General features: G+C 42.7%; 1 protein-coding gene across 1 annotated transcript; it reads left to right on the forward strand.

Moving 5' to 3' along the window:
• Nucleotides 1–4,433: 4,433 nt before the first annotated feature.
• Nucleotides 4,434–15,846, forward strand: LOC120038068 (dynactin subunit 4-like; the record flags this gene model as incomplete). Its single annotated transcript, XM_038984012.1, has 6 exons — nucleotides 4,434–4,589; nucleotides 4,721–4,794; nucleotides 4,912–4,966; nucleotides 10,337–10,444; nucleotides 11,538–11,635; nucleotides 15,161–15,846. Coding segments are annotated over 6 exons (708 nt in total), but the record flags the coding sequence as incomplete, so codon positions are not given.
• Between the last annotated feature and the right edge of the window lie 2,459 nt (nucleotides 15,847–18,305).

Here is an 18,305-nt window from a genome sequence, read left to right on the forward strand (position 1 = left end):
TGACTGTGTTTGGTGTCTAGTTGACTGTGTTTGGTTGTCTAGTTGACTGTGTTTGGTTGTCTAGTTGACTGTGTTTGGTTGTCTAGTTGACTGTGTTTGGTTGTCTAGTTAGACCGTGTTTGGTTGTCTAGTTGGACCGTGTTTGGTTGTCTAGTTGACCGTGTTTGGTTGTCTAGTTGACCGTGTTTGGTTGTCTAGTTGACCGTGTTTGGTTGTCTAGTTGACTGTGTTTTGTTGTCTAGTTGACCGTGTTTGGTTGTCTAGTTGACTGTGTTTGGTTGTCTAGTTGACTGTGTTTGGTTGTCTAGTTGACTGTGTTTGGTTGTCTAGTTGACTGTGTTTGGTTGTCTAGTTGACTGTGTTTGGTTGTCTAGTTGACTGTGTTTGGTTGTCTAGTTGACCGTGTTTGGTTGTCTAGTTGACCGTGTTTGGTTGTCTAGTTGACTGTGTTTTGTTGTCTAGTTGACTGTGTTTTGTTGTCTAGTTGACTGTGTTTGGTTGTCTAGTTGGACCGTGTTTGGTTGTCTAGTTGGACCGTGTTTGGTTGTCTAGTTGACTGTGTTTGGTTGTCTAGTTGACTGTGTTTTGTTGTCTAGTTGGACCGTGTTTGGTTGTCTAGTTGACTGTGTTTGGTTGTCTAGTTGACCGTGTTTGGTTGTCTAGTTGACCGTGTTTGGTTGTCTAGTTGACCGTGTTTGGTTGTCTAGTTGACCGTGTTTGGTTGTCTAGTTGACCGTGTTTGGTTGTCTAGTTGACTGTGTTTGGTTGTCTAGTTGACTGTGTTTGGTTGTCTAGTTGACTGTGTTTGGTTGTCTAGTTGACTGTGTTTGGTTGTCTAGTTGACTGTGTTTGGTTGTCTAGTTAGACCGCGTTTGGTTGTCTAGTTAGACCGCGTTTGGTTGTCTAGTTGACTGTGTTTGGTTGTCTAGTTGACTGTGTTTGGTTGTCTAGTTGACTGTGTTTGGTTGTCTAGTTGACTGTGTTTGGTTGTCTAGTTGACTGTGTTTGGTTGTCTAGTTAGACCGCGTTTGGTTGTCTAGTTGACTGTGTTTGGTTGTCTAGTTAGACCGCGTTTGGTTGTCTAGTTGACTGTGTTTGGTTGTCTAGTTGACTGTGTTTGGTTGTCTAGTTGACTGTGTTTGGTTGTCTAGTTGACTGTGTTTGGTTGTCTAGTTGACTGTGTTTGGTTGTCTAGTTAGACCGTGTTTGGTTGTCTAGTTGACTGTGTTTGGTTGTCTAGTTGGACCGTGTTTGGTTGTCTAGTTGGACCGTGTTTGGTTGTCTAGTTGGACCGTGTTTGGTTGTCTAGTTGACTGTGTTTGGTTGTCTAGTTGACTGTGTTTGGTTGTCTAGTTGACTGTGTTTGGTTGTCTAGTTGACTGTGTTTGGTTGTCTAGTTGACTGTGTTTGGTTGTCTAGTTGACTGTGTTTGGTTGTCTAGTTGACCGTGTTTGGTTGTCTAGTTGGACCGTGTTTGGTTGTCTAGTTGACCGTGTTTGGTTGTCTAGTTGACCGTGTTTGGTTGTCTAGTTGACCGTGTTTGGTTGTCTAGTTGACTGTGTTTTGTTGTCTAGTTGACCGTGTTTGGTTGTCTAGTTGACTGTGTTTGGTTGTCTAGTTGACTGTGTTTGGTTGTCTAGTTGACTGTGTTTGGTTGTCTAGTTGACTGTGTTTGGTTGTCTAGTTGACTGTGTTTGGTTGTCTAGTTGACTGTGTTTGGTTGTCTAGTTGACTGTGTTTGGTTGTCTAGTTGACCGTGTTTGGTTGTCTAGTTGACCGTGTTTTGTTGTCTAGTTGACCGTGTTTTGTTGTCTAGTTGACCGTGTTTTGTTGTCTAGTTGACAGCGTTTGGTTGTCTAGTTGGACCGTGTTTGGTTGTCTAGTTGACAGCGTTTGGTTGTCTAGTTGACAGCGTTTGGTTGTCTAGTTGACAGCGTTTGGTTGTCTAGTTGACCGCGTTTGGTTGTCTAGTTGACCGCGTTTGGTTGTCTAGTTGACCGCGTTTGGTTGTCTAGTTGACCGCGTTTGGTTGTCTAGTTGGACCGCGTTTGGTTGTCTAGTTGGACCGCGTTTGGTTGTCTAGTTGGACCGCGTTTGGTTGTCTAGTTGGACCGCGTTTGGTTGTCTAGTTGGACCGCGTTTGGTTGTCTAGTTGGACCGCGTTTGGTTGTCTAGTTGGACCGTGTTTTGTTGTCTAGTTGGACCGTGTTTTGTTGTCTAGTTGGACCGTGTTTGGTTGTCTAGTTGGACCGTGTTTGGTTGTCTAGTTGACTGTGTTTGGTTGTCTAGTTGACCGCGTTTGGTTGTCTAGTTGGACCGCGTTTGGTTGTCTAGTTGGACCGCGTTTGGTTGTCTAGTTGACTGTGTTTGGTTGTCTAGTTGACTGTGTTTGGTTGTCTAGTTGACTGTGTTTGGTTGTCTAGTTGACTGTGTTTGGTTGTCTAGTTGACTGTGTTTGGTTGTCTAGTTGACTGTGTTTGGTTGTCTAGTTGACTGTGTTTGGTTGTCTAGTTGACTGTGTTTGGTTGTCTAGTTGACCGTGTTTTGTTGTCTAGTTGACAGCGTTTGGTTGTCTAGTTGACCGCGTTTGGTTGTCTAGTTGACAGCGTTTGGTTGTCTAGTTGACAGCGTTTGGTTGTCTAGTTGACCGTGTTTGGTTGTCTAGTTGGACCGTGTTTGGTTGTCTAGTTGACTGTGTTTGGTTGTCTAGTTGACTGTGTTTGGTTGTCTAGTTGACCGCGTTTGGTTGTCTAGTTGGACCGCGTTTGGTTGTCTAGTTGACTGTGTTTGGTTGTCTAGTTGACTGTGTTTGGTTGTCTAGTTGACTGTGTTTGGTTGTCTAGTTGACTGTGTTTGGTTGTCTAGTTGACTGTGTTTGGTTGTCTAGTTGGACCGTGTTTTGTTGTCTAGTTGACCGCGTTTTGTTGTCTAGTTGACAGCGTTTGGTTGTCTAGTTGACAGCGTTTGGTTGTCTAGTTGGACCGTGTTTGGTTGTCTAGTTGGACCGTGTTTGGTTGTCTAGTTGGATCGCGTTTGGTTGTCTAGTTGACAGCGTTTGGTTGTCTAGTTGACAGCGTTTGGTTGTCTAGTTGACAGCGTTTGGTTGTCTAGTTGACAGCGTTTGGTTGTCTAGTTGACAGCGTTTGGTTGTCTAGTTGGACCGTGTTTTGTTGTGTAGTTGACCGCGTTTGGTTGTCTAGTTGACCGTGTTTGGTTGTCTAGTTGGACCGTGTTTGGTTGTCTAGTTGGACCGTGTTTGGTTGTCTAGTTGGACCGTGTTTGGTTGTCTAGTTGGACCGTGTTTGGTTGTCTAGTTGGACCGTGTTTGGTTGTCTAGTTGGACCGTGTTTGGTTGTCTAGTTGGACCGTGTTTGGTTGTCTAGTTGGACCGTGTTTGGTTGTCTAGTTGGACCGTGTTTGGTTGTCTAGTTGGACCGTGTTTGGTTGTCTAGTTGGACCGTGTTTGGTTGTCTAGTTGGACCGTGTTTGGTTGTCTAGTTGGACCGTGTTTGGTTGTCTAGTTGGACCGTGTTTGGTTGTCTAGTTGGACCGTGTTTGGTTGTCTAGTTGGACCGTGTTTGGTTGTCTAGTTGACCGTGTTTGGTTGTCTAGTTGGACCGTGTTTGGTTGTCTAGTTGGACCGTGTTTGGTTGTCTAGTTGGACCGTGTTTGGTTGTCTAGTTGGTCCGTGTTTGGTTGTCTAGTTGGACCGTGTTTGGTTGTCTAGTTGGTCCGTGTTTGGTTGTCTAGTTGGACCGTGTTTGGTTGTCTAGTTGGACCGTGTTTGGTTGTCTAGTTGACAGGGTTTGGTTGTCTAGTTGGACCGTGTTTGGTTGTCTAGTTGGACCGTGTTTGGTTGTCTAGTTGGACCGTGTTTGGTTGTCTAGTTGGACCGTGTTTGGTTGTCTAGTTGGACCGTGTTTGGTTGTCTAGTTGGACCGTGTTTGGTTGTCTAGTTGACTGTGTTTGGTTGTCTAGTTGACTGTGTTTGGTTGTCTAGTTGGACCGTGTTTGGTTGTCTAGTTGGACCGTGTTTGGTTGTCTAGTTGGACCGTGTTTGGTTGTCTAGTTGACCGTGTTTGGTTGTCTAGTTGGACCGTGTTTGGTTGTCTAGTGGACCGTGTTTGGTTGTCTAGTTGACTGTGTTTGGTTGTCTAGTTGGACCGTGTTTGGTTGTCTAGTTGACAGCGTTTGGTTGTCTAGTTGGACCGCGTTTGGTTGTCTAGTTGGACCGCGTTTGGTTGTCTAGTTGGACCGCGTTTGGTTGTCTAGTTGGACCACGTTTGGTTGTCTAGTTGGACCGTGTTTGGTTGTCTAGTTGGACCACGTTTGGTTGTCTAGTTGGACCACGTTTGGTTGTCTAGTTGGACCACGTTTGGTTGTCTAGTTGGACCACGTTTGGTTGTCTAGTTGGACCACGTTTGGTTGTCTAGTTGGACCACGTTGTGTTAACTCCCTGGTGTGTGTTATGTATTACAGTGACCACCTTGCGTCAGCGGCTGCTCCAGCCTGACTTCCAGCCTGCCGGAGCCTCTCAGCTCCACCCCAAACACAAACACCTGCTCATCAAGCGCTCTCTGCGATGCAGGGTCTGTTTATGACACAGTACATTACACTACACTAACCTTCCCAAGAAAGGGCATTTTTCTACTATTTTACAGTTGTTTTTCTGTCATTTTATCTTGATTAGTCATGGTAGAATTGTTGCTTTTCTTCCTAGAAATGTGAGCACAATCTGAGCAAGCCAGAATTCAACCCAACTTCAATAAAGTTCAAAATCCAGCTGGTGGCTGTGTAAGTATTGCTTAGCATCTCCTCTGTACCGAAACACATTCACCTTGTATTCTACTCTTTAATGTTGGTTTTGTTGTATTATTCCTCAGTAAAGTCCTGTTATTTTCACTCCTAAAGGAGTTACATCCCTGAAGTCAGAATAATGTCCATTCCAAACCTGCGCTTCCAGAAGGCAAGTCAATTATTCAAGTATCAGAATCAGGCCCCAAAACATGTTCGAAGACATTCTGTGTCCACATGTCTGTAGGAGAGCGGAATGACTTACAGTATGAGTGGTATCATGTTGTCTGTAGGAGAGACTTACAGTATGAGTGGTATCATGTTGTCTGTAGGGGAGCAGAATGACTTACAGTATGAGTGGTATCATGTTGTCTGTAGGGAAGCAGAATGACTTACAGTATGAGAGGTATCATGTTGTCTGTAGGAGAGACTTACAGTATGAGTGGTATCATGTTGTCTGTAGGGGAGACTTACAGTATGAGTGGTATCATGTTGTCTGTAGGGGAGCAGAATGACTTACAGTATGAGTGGTATCATGTTGTCTGTAGGGGAGCAGAATGACTTACAGTATGAGTGGTATCATGTTGTCTGTAGGGGAGACTTACAGTATGAGTGGTATCATGTTGTCTGTAGGGAGCAGAATGACTTACAGTATGAGTGGTATCATGTTGTCTGTAGGGGAGACTTACAGTATGAGTGGTATCATGTTGTCTGTAGGAGAGCAGAATGACTTACAGTATGAGTGGTATCATGTTGTCTGTAGGAGAGACTTACAGTATGAGTGGTATCATGTTGTCTGTAGGAGAGCAGAATGACTTACAGTATGAGTGGTATCATGTTGTCTGTAGGAGAGACTTACAGTATGAGTGGTATCATGTTGTCTGTAGGGGAGACTTACAGTATGAGTGGTATCATGTTGTCTGTAGAGGAGCAGAATGACTTACAGTATGAGTGGTATCATGTTGTCTGTAGGGGAGACTTACAGTATGAGTGGTATCATGTTGTCTGTAGGAGAGCAGAATGACTTACAGTATGAGTGGTATCATGTTGTCTGTAGGGGAGACTTACAGTATGAGTGGTATCATGTTGTCTGTAGGGGAGACTTACAGTATGAGTGGTATCATGTTGTCTGTAGAGGAGCAGAATGACTTACAGTATGAGTGGTATCATGTTGTCTGTAGAGGAGCAGAATGACTTACAGTATGAGTGGTATCATGTTGTCTGTAGGGGAGCAGAATGATTTACAGTATGAGTGGTATCATGTTGTCTGTAGGAGAGACTTACAGTATGAGTGGTATCATGTTGTCTGTAGGAGAGACTTACAGTATGAGTGGTATCATGTTGTCTGTAGGAGAGACTTACAGTATGAGTGGTATCATGTTGTCTGTAGAGGAGCAGAATGACTTACAGTATGAGTGGTATCATGTTGTCTGTAGGAGAGACTTACAGTATGAGTGGTATCATGTTGTCTGTAGGAGAGACTTACAGTATGAGTGGTATCATGTTGTCTGTAGGAGAGACTTACAGTATGAGTGGTATCATGTTGTCTGTAGGGAGCAGAATGACTTACAGTATGAGTGGTATCATGTTGTCTGTAGAGGAGCAGAATGACTTACAGTATGAGTGGTATCATGTTGTCTGTAGGAGAGACTTACAGTATGAGTGGTATCATGTTGTCTGTAGGAGAGACTTACAGTATGAGTGGTATCATGTTGTCTGTAGAGGAGCAGAATGACTTACAGTATGAGTGGTATCATGTTGTCTGTAGGAGAGACTTACAGTATGAGTGGTATCATGTTGTCTGTAGAGGAGCAGAATGACTTACAGTATGAGTGGTATCATGTTGTCTGTAGGAGAGCAGAATGACTTACAGTATGAGTGGTATCATGTTGTCTGTAGGGAAGCAGAATGACTTACAGTATGAGTGGTATCATGTTGTCTGTAGGGAGCAGAATGACTTACAGTATGAGTGGTATCATGTTGTCTGTAGGGAGCAGAATGACTTACAGTATGAGTGGTATCATGTTGTCTGTAGGGAGCAGAATGACTTACAGTATGAGTGGTATCATGTTGTCTGTAGGGAGCAGAATGACTTACAGTATGAGTGGTATCATGTTGTCTGTAGGAGAGACTTACAGTATGAGTGGTATCATGTTGTCTGTAGGGAAGCAGAATGACTTACAGTATGAGTGGTATCATGTTGTCTGTAGGAGAGACTTACAGTATGAGTGGTATCATGTTGTCTGTAGAGGAGCAGAATGACTTACAGTATGAGTGGTATCATGTTGTCTGTAGGGGAGCAGAATGACTTACAGTATGAGTGGTATCATGTTGTCTGTAGGAGAGACTTACAGTATGAGTGGTATCATGTTGTCTGTAGGAGAGACTTACAGTATGAGTGGTATCATGTTGTCTGTAGGAGAGACTTACAGTATGAGTGGTATCATGTTGTCTGTAGGGGAGCAGAATGACTTACAGTATGAGTGGTATCATGTTGTCTGTAGGAGAGACTTACAGTATGAGTGGTATCATGTTGTCTGTAGAGGAGCAGAATGACTTACAGTATGAGTGGTATCATGTTGTCTGTAGGGGAGACTTACAGTATGAGTGGTATCATGTTGTCTGTAGGAGAGACTTACAGTATGAGTGGTATCATGTTGTCTGTAGGGGAGACTTACAGTATGAGTGGTATCATGTTGTCTGTAGGAGAGCAGAATGACTTACAGTATGAGTGGTATCATGTTGTCTGTAGGAGAGACTTACAGTATGAGTGGTATCATGTTGTCTGTAGAGGAGCAGAATGACTTACAGTATGAGTGGTATCATGTTGTCTGTAGGAGAGACTTACAGTATGAGTGGTATCATGTTGTCTGTAGGAGAGCAGAATGACTTACAGTATGAGTGGTATCATGTTGTCTGTAGGAGAGACTTACAGTATGAGTGGTATCATGTTGTCTGTAGGAGAGCAGAATGACTTACAGTATGAGTGGTATCATGTTGTCTGTAGGAGAGACTTACAGTATGAGTGGTATCATGTTGTCTGTAGGAGAGACTTACAGTATGAGTGGTATCATGTTGTCTGTAGGGGAGACTTACAGTATGAGTGGTATCATGTTGTCTGTAGAGGAGCAGAATGACTTACAGTATGAGTGGTATCATGTTGTCTGTAGGAGAGACTTACAGTATGAGTGGTATCATGTTGTCTGTAGGAGAGACTTACAGTATGAGTGGTATCATGTTGTCTGTAGGAGAGACTTACAGTATGAGTGGTATCATGTTGTCTGTAGGGGAGCAGAATGACTTACAGTATGAGTGGTATCATGTTGTCTGTAGAGGAGCAGAATGACTTACAGTATGAGTGGTATCATGTTGTCTGTAGGAGAGCAGAATGACTTACAGTATGAGTGGTATCATGTTGTCTGTAGGAGAGACTTACAGTATGAGTGGTATCATGTTGTCTGTAGGAGAGCAGAATGACTTACAGTATGAGTGGTATCATGTTGTCTGTAGGAGAGACTTACAGTATGAGTGGTATCATGTTGTCTGTAGGAGAGACTTACAGTATGAGTGGTATCATGTTGTCTGTAGAGGAGCAGAATGACTTACAGTATGAGTGGTATCATGTTGTCTGTAGGAGAGACTTCCAGTATGAGTGGTATCATGTTGTCTGTAGGAGAGACATACAGTATGAGTGGTATCATGTTGTCTGTAGAGGAGCAGAATGACTTACAGTATGAGTGGTATCATGTTGTCTGTAGGGGAGCAGAATGACTTACAGTATGAGTGGTATCATGTTGTCTGTAGGAGAGACTTACAGTATGAGTGGTATCATGTTGTCTGTAGGAGAGACTTACAGTATGAGTGGTATCATGTTGTCTGTAGGAGAGACTTACAGTATGAGTGGTATCATGTTGTCTGTAGGGGAGCAGAATGACTTACAGTATGAGTGGTATCATGTTGTCTGTAGGAGAGACTTACAGTATGAGTGGTATCATGTTGTCTGTAGGGGAGCAGAATGACTTACAGTATGAGTGGTATCATGTTGTCTGTAGGAGAGACTTACAGTATGAGTGGTATCATGTTGTCTGTAGAGGAGCAGAATGACTTACAGTATGAGTGGTATCATGTTGTCTGTAGGGGAGACTTACAGTATGAGTGGTATCATGTTGTCTGTAGGAGAGACTTACAGTATGAGTGGTATCATGTTGTCTGTAGGGGAGACTTACAGTATGAGTGGTATCATGTTGTCTGTAGGAGAGCAGAATGACTTACAGTATGAGTGGTATCATGTTGTCTGTAGGAGAGACTTACAGTATGAGTGGTATCATGTTGTCTGTAGGAGAGACTTACAGTATGAGTGGTATCATGTTGTCTGTAGGAGAGACTTACAGTATGAGTGGTATCATGTTGTCTGTAGGAGAGCAGAATGACTTACAGTATGAGTGGTATCATGTTGTCTGTAGGAGAGCAGAATGACTTACAGTATGAGTGGTATCATGTTGTCTGTAGGAGAGCAGAATGACTTACAGTATGAGTGGTATCATGTTGTCTGTAGGGGAGCAGAATGACTTACAGTATGAGTGGTATCATGTTGTCTGTAGGGGAGCAGAATGACTTACAGTATGAGTGGTATCATGTTGTCTGTAGGAGAGACTTACAGTATGAGTGGTATCATGTTGTCTGTAGAGGAGCAGAATGACTTACAGTATGAGTGGTATCATGTTGTCTGTAGGAGAGACTTACAGTATGAGTGGTATCATGTTGTCTGTAGGGGAGCAGAATGACTTACAGTATGAGTGGTATCATGTTGTCTGTAGGGGAGACTTACAGTATGAGTGGTATCATGTTGTCTGTAGGGGAGACTTACAGTATGAGTGGTATCATGTTGTCTGTAGGAGAGACTTACAGTATGAGTGGTATCATGTTGTCTGTAGGGAGCAGAATGACTTACAGTATGAGTGGTATCATGTTGTCTGTAGGAGAGACTTACAGTATGAGTGGTATCATGTTGTCTGTAGGAGAGCAGAATGACTTACAGTATGAGTGGTATCATGTTGTCTGTAGAGGAGCAGAATGACTTACAGTATGAGTGGTATCATGTTGTCTGTAGAGGAGCAGAATGACTTACAGTATGAGTGGTATCATGTTGTCTGTAGGAGAGACTTACAGTATGAGTGGTATCATGTTGTCTGTAGGAGAGACTTACAGTATGAGTGGTATCATGTTGTCTGTAGAGGAGCAGAATGACTTACAGTATGAGTGGTATCATGTTGTCTGTAGGGGAGACTTACAGTATGAGTGGTATCATGTTGTCTGTAGGAGAGACTTACAGTATGAGTGGTATCATGTTGTCTGTAGGAGAGCAGAATGACTTACAGTATGAGTGGTATCATGTTGTCTGTAGAGGAGCAGAATGACTTACAGTATGAGTGGTATCATGTTGTCTGTAGAGGAGCAGAATGACTTACAGTATGAGTGGTATCATGTTGTCTGTAGAGGAGCAGAATGATTTACAGAATGAGTGGTATCATGTTGTCTGTAGGAGTGCCAGGTGCTGCTCACCCTGACCAACCCAGTGGAGAATATTACCCACGTCACCCTGGTGGGCTGTGAGGAGGGAGACCCGGAGGACATCAACACCACTGCTAAGGTACTGCTGAGTAGTGTTGCAAAGCTACCGGTAATTTACCAAAGTTACCGGGATCTTTAGTAAGTTTGGTAAGTAACAGATTGCCATAGATTTTCTATCGCAACTTTGGTAATTTTATACTTGAAAACATGTATTTATATATATATTTTTTTTATCTCTGTATCCATGAGTTTCTAATAGATGGACCATGTGGTTCAAGAGAAAATAGACAAATGAATTGAAAAAATAATCTAATCAACAATGGCTGTATTTTCACTCGGTAACTCTTCTATCTATTTACTAGTTTGGCCCCAAAACATTGACAGCAAATACATAGTCACAGTAAAATAATAATAAAAAAAAAAAATATATATATATATATATATATATATATTAAAACATAAAATATGCATGCATGCAGTCCCAGTCAAAAGTTTGGACACAAGCTACTCATTCAATGCCAAGAGTGTCCAAAGCTGTCATCAAGGCAAAGGGTGGCTACTTTGAAGAATCTCAAATAGAAATGGCTGAAACCCTCATAGTAAACACCAATGGTAATCACTAAGTTGATGGTTTACATTTAGGATATTTTACAGCTTTCTCATTCTTAATTATATATATTTTTTAAATATTTTTATTTTATTTATTTATTTATTATTTTGTGATAAGGCCATACAGAGGGCCAGCGATTATTAGACTCCTATGATAAGCTGAAGTACCCAAAAGGGCCACTAGATGTCTTGTGATAGATTACATAAATTAAATAAAAATTAATACATTTTTTACTTTATTTAACTAGGCAAGTCAGTTAAGAACAAATTCTTAGTTACAATGAGGGCCTGGGAACAGTGGGTTAACTGCGTTGTTCAGGGGCAGAACGAGATATTTGTACCTTGTCAGCTCAGGGATTTGATCTAGCAACATTTCTGGTTACTAGTCCAACGCTCTAACCACTAGGCAACCTGCCGCCCCAAAAAGCCTTGAAAGATACCACAATTCTGGTAGTTTACTGGTAAATTTAGACTGTTTCCAGTAAAATACCCTCCTTTTACAAATCTACTGCTGACCTCTCACCCCTTACCTCTGTTGTTGATGTTAATATTGTTGTTTATAGGTGATGGTTCCTACCAAGGAGTTGGTCCTGGCAGGGAAGGATGCTGCAGCAGAATACGACGAGTTGGCTGAGCCTCAGGACTTCCAGGACGACCCAGAGTAAGTCCTTAAGTGAATTATGGTCATATCAAATCATATTTTATACAGTAGAATTAAGCAATAAGGCCCGAGGAGGTGTGGTATATGGCCAATATACCACGGCTAAGGGCTGTTCTTACGCACGACGCAATGCAGAGTGCCTGGACACAGCCCTTAGCCGTGGTATGTTGGCCATATACCATAAATCCCAGAGGTGCCTTATTGCTAGTATAAACTGGTTACCAACGTAATTAAAGCAGTATAAATAACTTTTGTCGTACCCGTGGTATACAGTCTGATATACCACGGCTGTCAGCCAATCAGCATTCAGGGCTCGAACCACCCAGTTTATAATGTAGTATATATAGTTGAAGTCGGAAGTTTACATACACCTTAGCCACATACATTTAAACTCAGTTTTTAACAATTTCTGACATTTTAATCCTAGTAAAAATTCCCTGTCTTAGGTCAGTTAGGATCACCACTTTATTTTAAGATTGTGAAATGTCAGAATAATAGTAGAGAGAATTATTTATTTCAGCTTTTAATTTCTTTCATCACATTCCCAGTGGGTCAAATGTTTACATACACTCAATTAGTATTTGGTAGCACTGCCTTAAACAATTTAAACTTGGGTCAAGCGTTTCGGGTAGCCTTCCACAAGCTTCCCACAATAAGTTGGGTGAATTTTGGCCCATTCCTCCTGACAGAGCTGGTGTAACTGTCAGGTTGTAGGCCTCCTTGCTCGCACAAGCTTTTTCAGTTCTGCCCACACATTTTCTATGGAATTGAGGTCAGGGCTTTGTGATGGCCACTTCAATACCTTGACTTTGTTGTCCTTAAGCCATTTTGCCACAACTTTGGAAGTATTCTTTGGGTCATTGTCCATTTGGAAGACCCATTTGCGTCCAAGCTTTAACTTCCTGACTGATGTCTTGAGATGTTGCTCCAATATATCCACATAACTTTCCTGCCTCATGATGACATCTATTTTGTGAAGTGCACCAGTCCCTCCAGCAGCAAAGCACCCCCACAACATGATGCTGCCACCCCCATGCTTCACGGTTGGGATGGTGTTCTTCGGCTTGCAAGTCTCCCCCTTTATCCTCCAAACATAACGATGGTCATTATGGCCAAACAGTTCTATTTTTGTTTCATCAGACCAGAGGACATTTCTCCAAAAAGTACAATCTTTGTCCCCATGTGCATTTGTAAACTGTAGTCTGGCTTTTTAATGGCATGTATTGATCACATCTTTACTAATGCTGCAGCAATTAGCTTGAATGCAGTATCCAGATCCATAGGATGCAGTGATCACAATATAGTAGCCACATCTAGGAAAACCAAAGTTGCAAAGGCTGGGCCTAATATAGTGTATAAGAGGTCATACAAGAAGTTTTGTAGTCGTTCCTATGTTGTTGACGTAAATAATATTTGTTGGTCCGTGGTGTGTAATGAGGAGCAACCAGACGCTGCACTTGACACATTTATGAAATTGCTTATTTCAGTTACTAATAAGCATGGACCCATTTAAGAAAATTACTAAAAACGATTAAATGCTGTGGATCAATGAGGAATTTAAAAATTGTATGGTTGAGAGGGATGAGGAAAAAAGAATGGCAAATAAGTCTGGCTGTACAACCGATTGGCAAACGTCCTGCAAATTGAGAAATCATGTGACTAAATAAAAATAAACAAAGATGAATGATAGTAAAAAGCTTTGAGGCACCTTAAATGACGTTTTGTGGAAAAAAGGCAAACTCAGCTCCATCATTCATTGAATCCGATGGCTCATTCATCACAACCAACTGATATTGCCAACTACTTCAAGGATTTTTTCATTGGCAAGATTAGCAAATTTAGGCATGACATGCCAGCAACACTCTGATACTACACATCCAAGTATATCTGACCAAATTATAAAAGACAAGCATTCTAATTATGAATTCTGTAAAGTGAGTGTGGAAGAATTGTTGTCATCAGGGTCTGACAACTTGGATGGAAAATTACTGAGGAAAATAGCGGACGATATTTCCACTCCTATTTGCCATATTTTCAATTTAAGCCTACTAGAAAGTGTGTGTGCCCCCAGGTTTGGAGGGAAGCTAAAGTCTTTCCGCTACCTAAGATTAGTAAAGTCCCCTTTATTGGCTCAAATAGACATGCCGCGAGGTCTCTTCACAGTCCCCAAGTCCAGAACAGACTATGGAAGGCGCACAGTACTACATAGAGCCATGACTACATGGAACTCTATTCCACAAACTGCCTTCATTTTGCTGGACCCCAGGTAGAGTAGCTACTGCCTTAGCAGCAGCTAATGGGGATCCATAATAAATACGAATACGTCGGTGTCCGCAACATGGCTGGTTTTCCCTTTTGTAGTCTGTGATTGTCTGGAGACCCTGCCACATATGTCTCGTGTCTGAGCCGTTGAATTGCGACTCCACTTTGTCTCTATACTGACGTTTTGCCTGTTTGATTGCCTTACGGAGGGAATAACTACACTGTTTGTATTCAACCATATTCCCCGTCACCTTGCCATGGTTTAATGCGGTAGTTCTCGCTTTCAGTTTTGCGCGAATGCTGCCATCTCTCCACGGTTTCTGGTTTGGGTCGGTTCTAATAGTCACAGTGGGAACAACATCCCCTATACACTTCCTGATGAACTTTGTCCGTGTAAACGTCAATGTTATTCTCAGAGGCAACCCGGAACATATCCCAGTCCGCTGATCAAAACAATCTTGAAGCGTGGATTCATATTGGTCAGACCAGCGTTGAATAGACCTTAGAACGGGTACTTCCTTGTTGAGTTTCTGCCTATAGGAAGGGAGGAGCAAAATGGAGTCGTGATCTGATTTGCCAAAGGGAGGGCGGGGGAGGGCCTTGTAGGCATCTTCAAAAGGCGAGTATCAGTGATCTAGTGTTTTTCCTAAGCGAGTACTACAGTCAATGTATTGATAGAACTTCGGTAGCATTTTCCTCAAATTTGCTTTGTTAAAATCCCCAGCTACAATAATCACGGCCTCAGGATATGTGGTTTCCAGTTTGCATAAAGTCTAGTGTAGTTCTTTGAGGGCCGTCGCGGTATCAGCTTAAGGGGGAATATACACGGCTGTGACTATAACAGAAGAGAATTCTCTCGGGAGGTTATATGGTCTGCATTTGATTGTGATGTATTCTAGGTCAGGTGAACAAAAGGACTTGACTTTCTGTACGTTATCACAATCACACAATGAGTAGTTAATCATGAAACATACACCCCCACCTTTCTTCTTCACGGAGAGTTCTTTATTCCTGTATGCACAATGAACTGAGAACCCAGCTGGCTGTATGGACAAGGACAGTATATCCAGAGAGAGCCATGATTCCGTGAAACAGAGTATGTTACAGTCCCCGATGTCTCTCTGGAAGGAGATCCTCGTGCTGTATGAACTGAGGAGCAAGGACATTCGTTTAAAACAAGTGTACTTTATAGGGAATAGGGTGACATTTTACCTCTGCCCCTGGTCTCCTAACCTTCCCTCTCTGCTCCTGTCTCTCCTCCAGCGTGGTGGCCTTCAGGAAGTCCAATAAGATTGGTTTCTTCATCAAGGTGGTCCCTCAACGCGAGGAGGACGGTGATGTCACGGTGTCCTTTAAGATCCGCCACGACTTCCGCAACTTGGCGGCTCCCATAAGGCCGAGCGAGGAGGGCGATGCCCCCACCGAGGCCATCTGGCTGACACACCACGTAGAGCTCAGCCTGGGGCCGATCATAGCGTGAAGAGCTTACACACACACACACACACACACCGAATACATATCTTTTACACACACACACACACACACACACACATAAGCAGAAACTCAAAATATACTAAGTATACTAAACATTAAGCTCTTTCCATGACAGACTGACCAGGTGAATCCATGTGAAAGCTATGATCCCTTATTGACTTCAGTCAGTGTAGATGAAGAGGAGGAGATGGGTTTAAAGAAGGATTTTCAAGCCTCGAGACATGGATTGTGTATATGTGCCATTCAGAGGGGGAATGGGCAAGACAACAGATTTGAAGTGCCTTTTGAACGGGGAATGGTAGGAGGTGCCAGGCGCACCGGTTTGACTGTGTCATCAAATGCAACTTCAACTCTTTTCACACTCAACAGTTTCCCGTGTGTGTATCAAGAATGGTCCACCACTCAAAGGACATCCAGCCAACTGGACACAACTGTGGGAAGCATTGGAGGCAACATGGGCCAACATCCCTGTGGTACACCTTGCTACACCTTGTAGAATCCATGTCCCGATGAATTGAGGCTGTTCTGAGGGCCAAATGGGGGGGGGGGGGGTGCACCTCAGGTTCCACCTAATGTTTCGTATAATCAGTATATATAGTAGAACAAGAGAGAGAGGACACACTAACAGATATACAACAGACACACACACACACACACACACATTGTACATGCATTGGATCACATATCTCACACACACACACACACACACTTTTCTGTACCCCCTAGCAGTTCCAGAGACCCTTTCCTGCTTCACGCTTCAATTTAGGCATTATCTTCATCATCCTCCTCTAAGGATGAAGATTATTTACCTGCATGCTATGCCAGGCTACATCTACCTACTAATAAATGTATCTTAGATGATGTCATTACTGTACTCCTCTGGGTTGAAGGTAGGGTGAGACTGTCATTACTGTACCTCCTCTCTGGGTTGAAGGTAGGGTGAGACTGTCATTACTGTACTCCTCTCTGGGTTGAAGGTAGGGTGAGACTAAGGATTTGGGAGTTATTTTTGCTGTTGTCTTCAGTACTAAAGTCCAGTCAGTTCTATTAGCAGTATTGAAGTAGTGAGACCTGTAAACGTGTCAGTTTGTCTGAGGTACTCTGCAGCGGTAAGATTATATTACTTTAACACTATCGGTCAATTATACATTTTAATTAAATGTAACGTTTATATTGATTGGAGGGTTTCTACTGAAGATGTGACCAACAGGGAGGGGCTGGTAGCAATGTATTACCTTTCACTGGTACCATTCTGATTTGTCTGGAAGGAATTTCCCCCTTGGTTTGTTAGACAGAGCCTTACAACAAGGTTAACCTGTACTGGCTAATAAAATTAATGTTTTAAAAACACCTTTTGTTTATTGTGTTATTGGAGAGGAGTCGAAGGCAATGGACTCAACCCTTAAAAAAACGAGAGACGAGGACCAACCAACCAAAGATCACGAGCCTAACTCACTGACAGTTTCTTTAATTATAGTTAAAATCAGGACTTTATTATAATGATTTTATTGTGTTTTTACCTTTTTGGATTCATGTGTTGTTTATTGGTTGTCTTTAAACTGTAGTCTAATCAATTTGCCTTTTGTCATTTAGTGCATGTTGACAGTGCCACCACAAGGTGGAGCTGTAGGGTTGTTTATGAAATGGTGTAATGGCATGCTGCCTCCTGTAGATGGCAGCTATGAGTCACTGTCAACAGTGATTTATATTTTACCAGGCAAGTCAGTTGAGAACAAATTCTTATTTTCAATGACAGCCTAGGAACAGTGGGTTAATTGCCTTGTTCAGGGGCAGAACAACAGATTTTTACCTTGTCAGCTCAGGGATTTGATCTAGCAACCTTCCAGTTACTAGTCCAACACTCAAACCTCTAGGCTACCTGCCGCCCCAGCTGTACTGAACAAAAAATATAAACAAAACATGTAAAGTGTTGGTCCCATGTTTCATGAGCTGAAATAAAAGATCCCTGAAACTTTCCATATGCACAAAAAGCTTATTTCTCTCCCAATTTTGTGCACAAATGTGTTTACATCCTTGTTAGTGAGCATTTCTCCTTTGCTAAGATAATCCATCCACCTGACAGGTGTGTCATATCAAGAAGCTGATTAAACAGCATACTCATTACACAGGTGCAGCTTGTGCTGGGGACAATAAAAGGCCATTCTAAAATGTGCAGTTTTGTTACACAACACAATGTCACAGACGTCTCAAGTTTTGAGGGAGCTTGCAATTGCCATGCTGACTGTAGGAACGTCCAACAGAGCTGATGACAGAGAATTTAATGTTAATTTCTCAACCATAAGTTGCCTCCAATGTCATTTTATAGAATCTTGCAGTAAGTGCAACCAGCCTCACAACCACAGACCACGTGTAACCACGCCAGCCCAGGACCTCCACATCCGGGTTCTTCACCTGCGGGATCGTCTGAGACCAGCCACCAGGACAGCTGATGAAACTGAGGAGTATTTCTGTCTGTAATAAAGCCCTTTTGTGGGGGAAAAACAAATTCTGATTGATTGGGCCAGGCTCCTCAGTGGGTGGGCCTATGCTTTCCCATGCCCACCCATGGCTGTGCCCCTGCCCAGTCATGTGAAATCCATAGATTAGGGCCTAATGAATTTATTTCAATTGACTGATTTCCTTATATGAACTGTAACTTTTGGAAATGGTTGCATGTTGCGTTAATATTTTTTGTTCAGTGTACGTTAGAGATGGACATTTATCTTTGATTTACTTAACAAAAGGCACATCTCAATAGGTGGTCCAGGGATGGAGCAGCGGTCCCCGAGTGGCGCAGCGGTCTAAGGCACTGCATCTCAGTACTAGAGGCGTCAATACAGACCTTGGTTTGATCCCGGGCTGTATCACAACCGGCTGTGATCGGGAATCCCATAGGGCGGCGCACAATTGGATC

The sequence above is a fragment of the Salvelinus namaycush genome, unplaced genomic scaffold (assembly GCF_016432855.1).
Source record: "Salvelinus namaycush isolate Seneca unplaced genomic scaffold, SaNama_1.0 Scaffold2077, whole genome shotgun sequence".
In the NCBI taxonomy this organism is placed as follows: domain Eukaryota; kingdom Metazoa; phylum Chordata; class Actinopteri; order Salmoniformes; family Salmonidae; genus Salvelinus; species Salvelinus namaycush.